Source organism: Gobio gobio, assembly GCF_949357685.1.
Source record: "Gobio gobio genome assembly, chromosome: 17".
Classification (NCBI taxonomy): domain Eukaryota; kingdom Metazoa; phylum Chordata; class Actinopteri; order Cypriniformes; family Gobionidae; genus Gobio; species Gobio gobio.
Window position 1 is genome coordinate 24,190,478 of NC_137110.1, and position 16,966 is coordinate 24,207,443.

A 16,966-nucleotide genomic window follows, 5' to 3' on the forward strand; every position below is an offset into this window, starting at 1 on the left:
ACCCTGATAATTAGAATTTCCTTTAGGATTTCTAGTGGTTGGACGCATTTATGACACTCATATACCCATCATCACACTTTCTGAAAACGGATTATTGTATGGAATGGAAGGATGCTGCTAGATGGTAGTACGAGATATATGCCATAACCACCACCACAGCTGTTAAATACATTTATTTACATTTTTTATAGTCATCTTTATTTCCTACAAATACTTTATTCTTTTTCCTGTTGGGTATTAATATTCTTCCTCCATCTCCTCTTCATCTGTCAGTGGTGCTGGAGTTTGGCTGGCCTGAGTAGAAGTAAACTGTTTAATGTCATTACCCTAATTAATAAATGTAACAGGTGGGATCAGAGAACATTTCATTATGTGAAAGAGCATAGACCCTTTCACATTTCTGGGTTTCTCAGAGCGGAAGTCGTCATAGGGTTAACTTTCATAGCGGTGAATGAAAGAATAAATTAAATATATATTTTTGTGTCTCCATTTGCTCAAATAGCAAAAGAAAAACTCCACAATAGTGATTTCACAACTTTCAAAAAGGGAAAAATTAAAGTGAGATTGATAACTGCAGTGAAAAGAGAGAAAGATGTTAATTTTAACTATCACTCCCATAGACGCTTTATTAGAAACACTCTCACAGCAGCGGTAGCTTGATTTTTGTAATTTGATGCAAAAGTTATATAATACAAAGTATTAATGTTATAAATGTACATAAAAAAAATACACAAAACGTTGCTGGATTTACGATATTGATGACTATTAAAACACGTCATCACAGTCTGTGAAAAGGGTCTATGTGGGAAAAGCTGCTCCACATTGGACACTGAATGATATTTATTTAATATGTCAAATGTTTGTAAAGTCATTAAACCAACACCCATGAACATTTTATGCTTAAAGCTTTATCTGATTGAATTATGTTTTTATTTTATTTTTTATTTTTAGCTGCTGCCACATTCTTTGTTTGCCTTTTGGATACCATGAAAATTAAACTTCATTAAAATAATTAAGAATTAAACTTGTGTATTGACCTGGAAGTATGCAAATGTCTTTTTGTTGGGTGCTGTTGCCATGGTGAATCGTAATTTCAGAGCTCCATTGATCGTGGCTTTTCATAGTTGGAGTGCATGAGCTTAATTCAGAGTCAGTCTACTCAGAGTTGATTGAACTACCTCAATTCAGCTGTTCTGAAACCCAAAACTCAGAGTTTCCCATCTCAGAGTAAGTCAACTCAGAGTTCAGGTTTAAACTCAGAGTTGGTTGAACCTCCTTTCTGAAACAGGCCCCAGATTTCAACTAAAATATCTTCATTTCTGTTCCGAAGATGAACGGAGGTCTTACGGGTGTCGAACGACATGAGGGTAAGTAATTAATGGCAGAATTTTCATTTTTGGGTGAACTAACCCTTTAAGGCTCGAATGGTTTAAAAAAGTCTACTCTGCAACTAACAGAATAGAAATTCAAAGTGTAATTATGACCAAATCAAAGTCCACCACTCCTATACTCTAGAGCCCATGTGAGTCTGTCCATCTCTGCACCCTATAGGGTCAAAGTCAACCTGATAAAAGGCATAGGATTCTTTCTGTATAGCCAGTTATAATGAAAATGTTATCTTTAATTTTACTTTTTTCTATCAACATTTAGTGGTTTGTCACTAAAGAATTCCCTTATGGCAGTCTTCCCCTAATGAGCCTCAAGTGTCCCTTGTGCTCGTGTACTTTGTCTGGTCAAGCGAAGCGAAACCTTGGAAATGAGTGCCATTTGGCACATGCAATCTCACAGAAAAAGCCATAAATGTTACACCACCTACGTCCCATTTAAATAATTGTTGTAACATTGTTCTTTTCTTACCAGTTTCCAAGAAGTGCCTAGACTGCCATTATGTCAGAGTGATCCTCTTAAAAGGGCAGTTCAACCAATAATGCAAATTGTTTTATTTAATCATTACTTACAGTTAGAGTTTGGTTAGTTGCATGCAGAACAATGCAAAACAAAGTGTTACCATATAGGTTTAGAATGACTTTTGTAAACACCCCCCCAAGCAAGTGAACATTTTGTCCTCAAAGTTGATGTGTTAGAAGCAGGAAGAAGCAAGTTTGACAAGGGCCAAATTGTGATGGATAGATGACAGGGTCAGAGCATCTCCAAAGCTGCAGCTCTTGTGGGGTGTTCCCGGTCTGCAGTGGTCAGTATCTATCAAAAGTGGTGCAAGGAAGGAACAGTGGTGAACTGGCGACAGGGTCATGGGCGGCCAAGGCTCATTGATGCATGTGGGGAGCGAAGGCTGGCCCGTGTGGTCTGATCAAACAAGCGTCAGAATACCCAGTGCACCTGTTTGTTGCGTATGGGGATGCATAGCCGCAGACCAGTCAGGGTGCCCATGCTGACCCCAGTCCACCACCGAAAGCACCAACAGTGGGCATGTGAGCATCAGAACTGGACCACGGAGCAATGGAAGAAGTTGGCCTGGTCGCTTACCTGGGGAATACGTGGCACCAGGATGCACTGTGAAGAAGGCAAGCCGGCGGAGGCAGTGTGATGCTTTGGCCAATGTTCTGCTGGGAAACCTTGAGTCCTGGCATCCATGTGGATGTTACTTTGACACGGACCATCTACCTAAGCATTGTTGCAGAGCATGTATACCCTTTCATGGAAATTATATCCCCTGGTGGCTGTGGCCTCTTTCTGCAGGATAATGCACCCTCCCACAAAGCAAAAACGGTTCAGGAATGGTTTGAGGAACACGAGTTTGAGGTGTTGACTTGGCCTCCAATTCCCCAGATATCAATCCAATCGAGCATCTGTGGGATGCTGAACAAACAAGTCCGATACATGAAGGCCCCACTCGCAACTTACAGGACTTAAAGGATCTGCTGCTAACATCTTGGTGCAAGATACCACAGCACACCTTCAGGGGTCTAGTGGAGTCCATGCCTCGACAGGTCAGGGCTGTTTTAGCAGTAAAAGGGGGACCAACACAATATATATTATGTTTTGCCTGATCTGTGTATTTTTGGCTTTAGTATTTGTATTGTGTGGTAACGGTTTTATAAAAGCAACAAAGTACTCAAAGCTAGTGCTGTATATGCTGAATAAGTCACAGCTTTGCATTGTGTCTAACAACGCCCTTCTGCTGTGACTTATTCACTGTACAACACAGCCTCTCGCACCTTATTGCTTACATAAACATTGATCAACGCACATACATAGAGAACATCAAATATGGTAAACAGAAGCTTATGGGATGTCAGAAGAATGAGCAAATGTCAGATTTTTCATTTTTGGGTGAACTATCCCTTTAAGTGCATTCAACAATGAAGGCAAACTAGAGGTATCATAGAGCTCCATTAAAATGAAACACTACATAAAGCATAATACTTTGACTGCACAACTGTTAAACTGGGACATAACATAGAATGATCTAATGGGAAAAGCTGTGAAAAAAAAAAAAGATTTTGTTAAGACAGTACCTGAACAAAAAGGTTTTACAGGTCAGTTACACGAAGAGTAATTCAATATCCGGAGGATACAGAGAGCAGGTCACTGATTATGTCAGCGAGTGCTGTTTCAGCATGTGGTGCATGTCAAGTTCTTCAGTATGTATTTGGTTTGTTATGCATTTCTGACATTTGCAGCAGTTAAACTGTATTATACAGACTAAAGCATGTCAGAACCAGGGAAATGAGAACAAGATCTCTGAAGAGGGTGATAATCTTTCTAAACCACTGCTCCAATTTAACACTAAGCCCATTCAAAGAAGGAAAAAAAAGGGGGGGAAAAGATAACTTTCCATTACAGCATCACATAAGACTGAAAACTTTGAGGCTTTATCCTCTTTGTGGGTGCAACAAAACAATGGATGTTTTTTCCCCCTGCATAATACTAACAATGAAAAAATGTAAGTGTTATGTCAACTTTAGCAATGCTACTGTCTCTTCACAATTACCGTAAGAAAAACACTCTGTATAAATGAAGAAATTAGGTGGGCTTTTCCCTTAAAATGTATGAAAAATGTAGGTAGATTAGTCATTTCAAAGTGATGTATACAAAGCTAAAATAAACTGAACTAATTATTCAATGTGTACTCCTTTTAAAGCAAGAATGCCATCAGAAATGCAAGTACTCCCATACACTCCATAAAAAAAAAAAAACATTTGAAACGGCTAACTAAGCTACGCAAAAATGTAGTACATTGATAGAAATAACTCAAGTTCCAGTGAATAAGGATTGCACAAAGATGTAGTCAGCCACCCCACAAATGACTTTTGGCTGCTCTCTTAAACATTTGCACAATATTGTACGCATTAAAAGCATAAAACTAACATCATGATTAAATCATTGCAAAATTGTGCCATTCAGAACAGTTCTTTGCTCACTAAATTTAAGAACCAAGAGGTGGGAAAAGGTTAGGTTTAAACCTTCAGACTAAATCATGCGTCAAAAGCAACAAACACCAACAGCCAACACTGAGATCCCATTTTATTTAGAGGCCTCATTTAATGGATAGGTATGAATTCAGTTTACACAAAACCCTTTAAAAAAAGTCAACATGCAGTGATCACAAGGATAAAAAGAAGAGCCTATAGATTCAGAACAAAAGATTTGAAAATGGTGTCTAGGCCGTACACTTCAAATATTCACAGTGACTCATGTTTCTTTTCTTGTCCATGTATTCATACAGTTTTAAACATACAAGGAAGGCATTGTTCTGACACAGAACAGTCAAACATCAAAAGCTTTAGGAATTTGAAAAAACCCTGTATCAAAGTCCAGTTTGACTTGCAGGATCCCAGCACGCTGCTTTACACCTCCACGAACATCTCATAATTTAAGGAGGTAAAGCTTATGGTCAGCGGTAGGGCTCCGCCATCTTTATTTTATTTTTTTTAAACATCTAGTTTACGTACCAATAGCCGTGTCCGGGCTGAGGCGTATTTCTGTACATTTAATGTAGTGGAGATCGGTTCTCTCACCAAATTATTTAAAAAACCAATAATGCAGGACATAACGCAGTGGAGATTACGCTCCTCTCACTGAAGACTTTGAAAATATATGTACAGATTACTCCGAGCAATATTTAAAATGTCCAGAAGGAAATTTCAGAACAGTTTCTTCTTGTTTCTATTGTTATGAAAAGGATAAAAAAGCTCCTTTGTGAAACAGCAGCTTCCTGTGGACATCCTAATACCAGCATCCCAAACCAATGTGGATGATATCATTGAGAATCAGAAAGAGTCCTTGATATTTCACGCAGCTGTGATATAAAAAAAAAACTAAGATACTGACCTCCGAAGCTACACCTTCCAAACAAAGCCACGTTTCATATCGCATGAAATAAAATCACTTTACAAAATGGAGAGTTTTCTTATAAAGTAAGGCACTGCAATAACTTTTATTCTCTGGAATAGTGCTGTTCGACATCTCTGACTGGTTTGAGTGAGTTTAGACGTAGGCCCCCAAAGCTGCATGGAACTCAGTGAGGCATTGGACGAGCTGTTGGAATTTTGGTCTCTCTTCTGGATCCAAGGCCCAGCAACACGCCATCACTGCAAATCTGAAAGCGGAGAATATCCTCATATAAACAAAGCATTTACTTTCATCAGATCTGTGAGGTGACTGATGAAGCAATAGGAGATTTATCATAGAAGAAAATGCTGGGTGGACAAGATGTATTGGTCTTGATTACATTTGGACAGCAACAATTGAAATGGGCTTGTGTGAAAGTTGAGATCACTTTATCGCTCTATTCCTATTCAAGAATCTAAATACACAAGGCAAGCCCCAGAACTCTAATTCATCACTTATTCTCTGGAGGGAAAGAGTAACAGGCTACGATCCAATGCTGATTAGCTTTTCCTGCATTCTCTAAAATATGTTCCGGCGACTGCGCGCAAGACAATTCATTTTGCGGTGTTTGGGTCACTGACACGGTCAACAGCGCACGTTGCTTTGTAATTCCTGGCTGGTTCGATCACCATGCTCCGTTTCCCTAGCTATTGCAGGATGCCGATAAGGGTCAGAGTGTGTGAATAGCCAGCAGTTGTTGTGCTTGGATAAAAATGTTAATTTCGTTTTCTAAAGGTTCAGTTAGTTCCCTCACAAAATAATCAAGATTTAAGAAAGTTGTTGTTACTGACACTTTGGGAGCCTTGCCAATTACTCAGGAACACAAGTTCACTATAGTTTATTTTTAACGTATTTTACATTGTAACATCAACTCCGCACATGAAAATTTCTTCGAAATGCAGATTAAAATATCAAACTCACAATTCATCAGGGCAGTTGATGGGTTGTGCTATTCTGTAGCCATCCTTCAAATAGGCGGCCATCTCGAAGGGGTCGATGTCAACGTAAGGAGTCTGTCCCAGGGTCATCAGCTCCCACAGAGTTACCCCGAATGCCCACTGTAGGGAAACAACACACAAGAGCTCAGACCAGGCCGAGTGAAGCACAATGACAAACAGAAAGATGATCCCTCCTTTTCAACAAGTGATATCACTTGAGGCTGACATTATAAACAAATAGATAGTATTTACAGATCAGAATCTAAACACAAAGATATTCCTATTGGAATCTTCATATAGGACATGTGGAAAGTTTCGTCATGAGTAATTCCACAAATGTAAATGCAAAAAAACCAACAACATTAACATTCACTAAATCTTTAAAAACAATAATAAAAATTTTGTTTCATTTATTTAGTTCGTTATTTTTAATACTTCACAATTTAATAAAACAACATTAATAAACATTCATAAATATAATTATAAGTAAATATCAAAAGGAATATTCATATTTTATAATGCATTTATACACCTCACTAGCCACTTTGTTAGGTACACCTGTTCAACTGCTCGTTAATGCAAATATCAGCCAATCATATGGTAGCAACAACGCATTTAGGGGCTGCTTACACGACACCATTTTCAACAAAAAAACTTAAAACTTCATGCTCTTTGGCTGTTAATTTACACAAGTCACGACAACAGCGTTTTGGGTGCCTTAAAACGCAAACTTTAGAAAACAGGTTTCAAAGTGCAAGTTTTTGAACAACAGTCTCAGTGTAACAACAAAAACACAAATCTGTGAAGACGATGCCGTCATGCACATGCGTATTACATGTTCAGGCTATAGTGTTTATACAGCAGAATACAGCGTTTTTAGCCGTTTTCACGAATCCGTGTGAATGGGGATCGTTTTGACAGTGGTCTCGTCTGTACGTGGAAAACACAATGGAAAAACGTATCCGTTTTAAGCATATCATTGTCGTGTAAACGTACCCGTAGACATGTAGACATGGTCAAGACAATCTGCTGAAGTTCAAAATGAGCATCAGAATGAGGAAGAACTGATTTAAATGACTTTGAACATGGCATGGTTGTTGGTGCCACACAGAAAGAAACTCCTAACCTACAGGGATTTTCATGCAAAACCATCTCTAGGGTCTACAGAGAACGGTCCAAAAAAAGAGAAAACATCCAGTGAGCTAGCCTGGCGTGGCCATACTCAATTCTAGTCAGAATTTGAGTCTGGTACCGCTCCATTGAGATTTGATTATAGGGCGTGTTTCAACCGAGCCAGGAAAGACCTCAATTGGATAGACCCACAACCAATCAGAGCAACGGAGCGACACATAACGTTAGTTGTCAAATGTCAACAGAACTCAACTGCACTGTGTTGCCAAGTCCGTGTTTTTCTCCACGTCCGCGGGTTGAAGCGACCCCAATTATGTGATTATATAAACCCAGGAATGCGAATTTTAGCAGGCAACCTTGCCAAAATAACATATTTTGCCAACCAAACGCCATTTTTTTCCGGAGAACACCCCGGAAAGTTATTGTTTTGGGCTATAGTTTTGAGTAGCAATTGTGCGCGACATTGCAAAAACACTTGGAAACCCTGTCTGCACGCACGCTGGATTAAGTAACGTTACAAGAAAAATATGAGTGTAAACGATCTTTGCCAGTAATAAAATAATTTAAGGATACACAGAGTACTTACCAACATGATCATCGTTTCTGAGAGAAATAGTGAAGGTGAATGCATATACGAACAAGTTCTCCGTTTAGGATAAGAGCAAATTCAACCCAAGAGCCTTCGATGACGTGGATGATTACGTTACTGTTTATCATCTGTCCATCATCGTCTAAAGCCCGCCCTGACAATTTCATTGGTCCGAACAGTTTCTGTTCGGGCATAATTACTCCTCTATGGAGCGAGTCCAGACCGAATTGCCCGAGCAAAAAAAATTGTGGGCGGTGCTAAATTCGTCTGGCATCCAGGCTACCAGTGAGCGGCAGTTGGGCAAAAAAATGCCTTGTTGATGCCAAAGGTCAAAGGAGAATGGCCAGAGTGGTTTGAGCTGATAGAAAGTCAACAGTAACTCAAACAACCACAGAGGAATGCAGAAGAGCATTTCTCAACGCACAACCCGTGGAACATTGAAGCAAATAGGCTACAGAAGCAGAAGACGACACCGGGTGTCACTCCTGTCAGCTAAGAACAGGAACCTGAGGCTACAATTCACAGAAGATGACCATAATTGGAATATAGAAGATTGGAAAAACATTGCCTTAGTATCGCTTGAGCGTCGTTTAAACACCACAGTCTACCCGAGTATTGCTGCTGACCATGTCCATCCCTTTATGACCACAGTTTACCCCTCTTCTGATGGCTACTTCCAGCAGGATACACGACATATCACAAAGCTCAAATCATCTCAAACTGGTTTCTTGAATGTGACGATGAGTTCACTATTCTCAAATGGTCTCCAAAGTCACCGGATCTCAATCCAATAGAACAACTTTGGGATGTGGTGGAACAGGAGATTTGCATCATGAATGTGAAGCTGACAAATCTGCAGCAAATGCCATCATGTCAATATGGACCAAAATCGTATATGTATATGTATACAACATATATACAGTGGGGCAAAAAAGTATTTAGTCAGCCACCAATTGTGCAAGTTCTCCCACTTAAAAAGATGAGAGAGGCCTGTAATTTTCATCATAGGTACACTTCAACTATGAGAGACAAAATGAGAAAAAACAAATCCAGAAAATCACATTGTCTGATTTTTAAAGAATTTATTTGCAAATTATGGTGAAAAATAAGTATTTGGTCAATAACAAAAGTTGATCTCAATACTTTGTTATATACCCTTTGTTGGCAATGACAGAGGTCAACGTTTTCTGTAAGTCTCCACAAGGCTTTTACACACTGTTGCTGGTAGTTTGGCCCATTCCTCCATGCAGATCTCCTCGAGAGCAGTGATGTTTTGGGGCTGTCGCTGGACAACACGGATTTTCAACTCCCTCCAAAGATGTTCTATGTGGTTGAGATCTGGAGACTGGCTAGGCCACTCCAGGACCTTGAAATGCTTCTTACGAAGCCACTCCTTCATTGCCCGGGCGGTGTGTTTGAGATCATTGTCATGCTGAAAGACCCAGCCACGTTTCATCTTCAATGCCCTTGCTGATGGAAGGAGGTTTTTACTCAAAATCCCACGATACATGGCCCCATTCATTCTTTCCTTTACACGGATCAGTCGTCCTGGTCCCTTTGCAGAAAAACAGCCCAAAGCATGATGTTTCCACCCCCATGCTTCACAGTAGGTATGGTGTTCTTTGGATGCAACTCAGCATTCTTTCTCCTCCAAACACGACAAGTTGAGTTTTTACCAAGTTATATTTTGGTTTCATCTGACCATATGACATTCTCCCAATCCTCTAAATGATCATCCAAATGCTCTCTAGCAAATTTCAGACAGGTCCGGACATGTACTGGCTTAAGCACGGGGACACGTCTGGCACTGCAGGATTTGAGTCCCTGGCGGGGGCGGCATAGTGTGTTACTGATGGTAGCCTTTGTTACTTTGGTCCCAGCTCTCTGCAGGTCATTCACTAGGTCCCCCCGGGGTGAGATCTTGCGTGGAGCCCCAGATCGAGGGAGATTATCAATGGTCTTGCATGTCTTCCATTTTCTCATAATTGCTCCCACAGTTGATTTCTTCAAACCAAGCTGCTTACTTATTGCAGATTCAGTCTTCCCAGCCTGGTGCAGGTCTACAATTTTGTTTCTGGTGTCCTTTGACAGCTCTTTGGTCTTGGCCATAGTGGAGTTTGGAGTCTGACTGTTTGAGGTTGTGGACAGGTGTCTTTTATACTGATAACGAGTTCAAACCGGTGCCATTGATACAGGTAATGAGTGGAGGACAGAGGAGCCTCTTAAAGAAGAAGTTACAGGTCTGTGAGAGCCAGAAATCTTGCTTTTTTTGTAGGTGACCAAATACTTATTTTACTTATCTTTCTGTTGGTAAAACTGCTGTAAAAGTCATGAAGTCCCCTTTAGGGCGTTTTAGGGACATCAGCAGCATTATGGAAACAAAGCATTCCAGTAACACAAAAGAAGGAAATTTGGATTTATTCCATTGATTTTGGACACAATCACAGCTTGTTCACAGAGATATTTAAGAGGCTTCAAATCAAATAAATAAGCAGTCATGCCCATTTAACATGGATCAAGATGTTCGTTCTACACCATTAACTGTGAAACAAACTGATATGCAAATTAATGTAATTACAGCTTGTTATAAAAAAAGTTCAAGGCAATCAAGTTTGTTAGACTTCAGTCAATTTTGGATAAATATATAATATATAATAACATGACTATAAAAAGCTGCATTACTTTCGGTGTGGTAAGGTGACTTTATAAACTGTTCTCTATGTGTCTGCCCTGCAGGGAGATGTGTTGGAAAATGCCAAACAGTAAACGAACTGTAAAATCATGTTTGTGCTACTTGACTGCAGAACACACTTGAAATTAATCCTCCCCATTCATTTAAAGACAACCCTGACCATCTTTTATTTCTTGACATTTTAAAACAGACAGTATTCTTTACATATAAAAGGACGTTGTCTCCTGCACTGATGTGTTTGTTGAGAAGCTATGAGAGGGGAACTGGGCACAGATCAAAGTTCTCATCCACTGGTGATCTGTCATTTTGTCTCATGTCTTCACTGGGTGGGTGGTATCCTGCACTACAGCTCCTTGCGGTAAATGATTCTCCAACGTATCCCAGTAAACAAAAGTAAAGTTCCATACCAGGCCACTGCTCATCACCAGCTCCTATTGTATTAAGATAAACAGAACCGTAATAATTGTTCCTGGCATGAAGGCAGCACCATCCACTATTGTTCTGTTAGTCTGAAGGGATGCGGAGGTCAGATCCCTGACAGGTTTTGGCCCGGTGTTACATTTATGAGGCAGCCAGGCGGCGTTCAGTAATTCCTGGCTGTCTAGGGCGGGTTGTTTCCTTGGCATTTTGAGTGAGATGGACGGGAAAGTAGAGTGTTGCCACAAAAACACTGTTCCAGACAAACACACACATTTTTTTTTTTCCTCATTCACCTCTCAGAAAGTAAAAATGTGACAGAGAATTGCTTTTTCCTAAGCCCAAAGCTGCTTAAAATGATAGTTCACCCAAAAAAAAACTAAATTCTGTCGTCATTTAGTCACTCGTCATTCCAAACCCAAGATATTTTTAATGAAATCTGAGAGATTTCTGTCCCTCCATAGAAAGTCCAATCCACCTAGACACTTAGAACTGAACGGTTTAATCTAGATTGGTTAAAAGTTCTTGTGTGACATGCAAGTACAAACCTCATTGGTTCTTGAGCATCAAGCAAGCTTATTTGAACGTCCTTTACCATATTTGTACGGTACGTGTTCTGGTTAAAATTGCTTATTTCTCTGGATTTAAGCATTCTAGGAAAGTACACAAGTCATAGTCAAGATATTTTAATCCAAAATTTGGACATATTGTGCCATTAATATTTGTTAAAGATGTGTTTTGTTGTTTGATTAACATTAATGACGGACAACGGCAGGTATTTATGGACTGCTGTCACAAGACCCCACGCACAGATCCAATATAATGATTCACATCCGATTTCTTTCTCAAATCTCCACATTCACTTTAGACACAACCGACTGTGTTATAACGTGAATACTTGCCGAGATGTGTATTTTGACATAATTGTGTGTGTGTGTTCATCCAAGTGAATGGAGACACGAAAGAGGGATCTATTCGGAGTGAAACATGCCTCTCTCCGCGGCTGTGCGCACAGATAACAGCGTGCAAGTACCGAATTAAATTCTCCTCTGCCTCCTCTTCCAGCGCTGGAATGATTTAAAATCTATTGCATGTGTAAACTAGCAAGACAAAACACGTGCAAATGATAAGCTTTCACTCCATCACATGCGTGCCAAAACGTGGTGCCAGGTCCGTACAGATCACGGATCAACTACGATCCGCTAAACCCTAACACCTATTACAGGACTATTATCATGAATATAAACATATTAGGGAAATTCAAAAGCATGTTAACTGCTGTAATCTGCACGTAGCCGACGACACAGGCCTCAACATGTTCAGGGGTATCTGAAGCATGATTACTGTAATTGTCAGCAGTAACAAAGCATGATGGAGCAGATAGTATGACGTCAAAGAAGTTACACAATTTTAAATAAAACCAGGATTTGGGACACAATCGGAGAGCCTATGCATGAGTGTGCAGGTACTCAATTTTACCTCTGCCATAAATTAATTTCTGAACTAGCTAAAGCAGCGAATGACTATTGTAAGTCAAACAGGTTACAATATTCTTTTACAGGCAAAATATCCATAGGAAGAGAAAAACAATACATTAGAGACCCCCTGCTGCTTGTATGAAACAAAATATTATGTGAGTGCACGTTAACGTCTGTTGCAGAAAATGTCAAAGGATCAGCAACACTTACCACATCACTGGCGCTAGAAAAGTCATTGTTGAGCAAACTCTCCAAAGCCATCCAGCGAACGGGTCTGTTCTCATTGTCCCCGAGGCAGTGATAGTCCATTGGGAAGAGATCACGGGCCAGCGCATTATCTGTGATCTTCACTTGCATGCTGTTATCAATTCTACAAAACAAAAACAACAACAACAGATACATAAGACATCTAAACAAAATATAAATTGATGTTAATGCAACTGTACGGATTAGCTGAAAGGGTGTCCTACTGCTCAGCCCAAAAAAAGCTACTGTTTGGATTTAAATAGGCAAATGCTTAAAACTACACTGTGTAACTTTTTTAGTTTCTTCTTAGTAGAGATGCTCCTATCAGCATTTTTGGGGCCGATCACCGATTACCGATCACCAAGATCATGATCTGCCGATTGCCGATCACAGAATGGCCGGGGAATGGCTATCTTTTATCTACAATCTTGCAGAGTTTGTACCATTTGTAGAAATGAAACTAACTCTAACTTAACTGAGTCAAGATCTTGAAAAACCACCAAGTGTTTATTTTAGAAAATGAGATAACTTAAGGCTACTGTAGGCCATCTTTTCCAAATAAATGTATATAATAAATGTATATATTTATCTCACCTAAATATTTGATCGTGCAGTGCATTTTTGTTTTTAAAAAAAAAATTTCAGGTAGGTCTAACATTAGTATTGAGGTAAGAAATACTAAAGACATTTAATAAGAAATCAAATGTAAATTAATATTGGTCTTCCCTGAATAAATTAAATTAGATTAATCCTTACACTTAAGGTTGCAAAAGTTAGTCATTCAAGAGCAGTGAGTGTCATAAAGGTTCATCAAACAACACAAAACAAAGAGAAACTCAGAGACAGCAGCAGTTTATTCGACAGCCGTCACTTTAAGAGCGAACACGGATACGGTTACAGTTGCACAAATGTTCACTCGCGAGTCACGACAGGGTTTACTACTCGTCAAGACGGTCATTTAGTACATACATTTGTGTGTATCTGACCATTTCAGCGCGATTTGTACTCGCAAGCTTTTTGTGAGATGGCCTGTGTGTGTGTGTGTGTCTTTCCAGACCATGCGCGCGAGTGCGGTTTGAACACTGGCAAGACGATGCGACACTGCCTCAATTGTGCAAAGTGGCAAATCCTGTGTCAACTGTGCAGCTCGATTTTAGAGCACATGCGATGCGCTGATGTGAAGCCATTTGAGCATTTTGAAAGGGAGAGAGAGAGAGAGCGCGCGCACGCTGTGATTCAGGCACGCTGTTTGTGAACTTAAGTTATGTCCCACAGAACGTTTTCAAATGACTGCGTAAGTTATTTAATATAGAAATATGAATTGTACCTCACCTTCAGCATTATAATTATTTTACCCGTGCTGGAAAGAGAATGAGACGGTGTCGCTGCGTATCATGCCCTAGCTCTCACGGCAGGTGCGGGTTTTATGTGTCGTCAGCATGCGATCGGTTCATGAGATCTGACTTTTTGGAGAGCGCCGATCAATCATCCCAAAGCGATTATCGACCGATTGATCGGAGCACCCCTAATTCTTAGCTAAAAACACTTAGTTCTTTCAAAAATATGTGCTCATTAATGTATATTTACTTCTTTCAAGTAATAAATTATTCTCGTAAGTTTATAATAAACCATTGAAAATACATACGGGTAATGGGTTCGAATGCGGGTCGCCATGTTGCCCCTCCATCTTGAAAGTACATCAGCCAAAGAGGGACATACCCGTGAATTCAAGCTTTGCCTTTCGCGTTTTAACACTCGATGGCACCGTGTCGAATGTGGACGAGGTCGAACTGGAAGCCATATTAATCTTGGACTAAATTGGCCACCATAGGAGTTAAAACGAAATCGGAATTGAGAGGAAGAGAAACGAATATTCACTGGATGGTCATATACCTTTTAACCGCTAGATGGGGGAAAATATCACACAGTGTAGCTTTAAGAGTCAATGATTAGATTGTTATTGCAGTTATTATTTCTAGCATGTTATACGTTTGGCAACAGTTCTTCCAAACCTAACTGATTGTATAGATTTTAATTTCTTAAACAACCATGTAGGAAGACGCATTATGACCATATTCCAGGATGACAATGATTGAGGATGTCAAGATTCATCAGGCTCAAATTGTGAAAGAATGGTTGGGAGAGAGAATGAAGAATCATTTTTCACACATGAATTGGCACTGAGTCCAGACCTTAAATTTATTGAAAGTCTTTGGGATATGCTGGAGTAGTGCATTGTCAATACAAGATCTTGACCAAAAATGTATGCACCTCTTGATGGAAATGACAATCACAACATTTATTTCCATCAAGAGGTGCATCAATTTCTGGCTATTTTTAATAGGCAATAGCAAAATGTAACAGCTGTATACTCCTGCGTAGACAGCAGAAAGTCTAAGATGGTAAATAGTGTGAGAACATGAGGTCAAATGGCACTTACACACAGTTTCTGGCAGCCAGGTCTTTGTGAATGACCTCTCTCCGCGCCAGGTAGCTCATTCCACATGAAATCTGTATTGCCATGTGGACCAGGTCTTGCTGCGAGATGGCCTGTATGTGTAACAAGAGACAGTGGACAAAATGGTTATAGTGATCAAGAAAGATATTTTAAAGGTCACTGGAAGTGTGAGAATTTGTTTAAATTGCAGTAAGAGAGATCCAGCAAGAGAAAATGAAAGACACAAAAAGTGGGAACACATGACAAGTGGGTACGCAGACACTTGTGGTTAAGCTTCACCTCTTAGGAAACCAGACTTGATGGAGCAACAAGTTCCTGTTGAATCTCAGTTGGTAGGAAGAGTTTGACGTCTGATGTAAATGATAGTTACCTCACTAAACATAAACATCCTTTGCACCTAGAGGCAAAGCCAAACACTAATGCATTAACTCTTTAGAGGGAGTGGCTCAACGTCAGGCACTCTTGTATAATCTATCCTGAGTCAGACACAACAAGAAGCCATGGGTGCTAACTGACAGGGTCATAACAATCCTCTCCAAATGAAAACTGTACACTATACATACAACTCTACACAAGGCTTTAGAACAAAATAATTGCAGTGTATGACAAACTCAGGGGTCAGATGAGTTTGACGGTGCATGCTCGTTCCTGTTTGTTCCGTGCGAATTTGGTTAGAGTGATTTAGACTGAAACGTTTACTCAAGAGAGAATGTAGTACGTGTAGAACATAGGGATGGGTCAATGAGAGACTAGTAAATCCAATTTTTTTTTAACTGTAGAGTCTTAAAGGGGATCAATTTAGAGTCATAACTTGACTGAGAGGGTGTGCTTTAACATGCCAACAGTCTAACTGCAACTGTAGGACTGCCAACATGCTAAACCCATCTTCGAGAAGTCACGTCTCTAAATGAGTCCCCTTTGCAAATCACTTAGTTTTAGTTAAAATGCTGGTCAATAATAATATGATAATTATTTTAACTTGTAACTGATAAATTTGAACGAAAATACAGTAAAAATACCCCCGTTATAATGTGAAATATTACAATTTATAATATATTTTACAATATAATTTATTCCTGTGATGGCTCAGCTGAATTTTCCAGTCTTCAGTGGAATACATAAAAAAATTATTAATAAATGATGAAGAAATATTTAATCATCATCAATGTTGAAAAAAGAAAGAACAGTGTTTATTTTAAATATTATTTTTTGTAACAAAAAAGCTTTATTGTCGCTATCAATTTAATGCATCCTTACTTAACAAAAGTATTAATTTCTTTAAAAAATAAATACAGACCCCAAACTTTTGAACGGTTGTGTGCAATACAGACCAATACAAGACACCATGCATCCATAGTTATACATCCGTTATACAGAATATTTATATATGCATTAATATTTAAATGTTGCTCTATGTTCAATCATCTTCAGTCACTATGTTGCGCCTCACAGATCCTTGCATACTGTTCCATTCAGTCTGGCTCCATCCAGCTGTTTGATCAGCATCTGGTGGACAGGGTACAAGACCCTAAACCAGCCTAATCATACAGTGCTTCCCTTAACCCTGACTACTCATTCAGACGGAGGCATTTTAAAAGTATGTAATTTTGCACACCCCTAGAAGGCAGCAACATACATCTAAAATTCAGTTCAGGTGAGAGGTGA

At 39.5% G+C, this 16,966-nt stretch overlaps 1 protein-coding gene across 2 annotated transcripts in view; it reads right to left on the reverse strand.

The window, feature by feature from the left end:
- Positions 1 to 4,470: 4,470 nt before the first annotated feature.
- ryk (receptor like tyrosine kinase) overlaps positions 4,471 to 16,966 on the reverse strand; it is an 80,711-nt gene continuing 68,215 nt past the window's right edge. For both annotated transcript variants that reach the window (XM_079840726.1, XM_079840725.1), the window contains 4 exons: positions 15,284 to 15,393; positions 12,808 to 12,967; positions 6,274 to 6,410; positions 4,471 to 5,560 (listed from right to left, as the gene is read on the reverse strand). In XM_079840726.1, the coding sequence (XP_079696852.1) occupies positions 5,449 to 5,560; positions 6,274 to 6,410; positions 12,808 to 12,967; positions 15,284 to 15,393 (519 nt within the window). In that variant the 3' untranslated portion in view covers positions 4,471 to 5,448. The remainder of the gene's footprint in view (positions 5,561 to 6,273; positions 6,411 to 12,807; positions 12,968 to 15,283; positions 15,394 to 16,966) is intronic.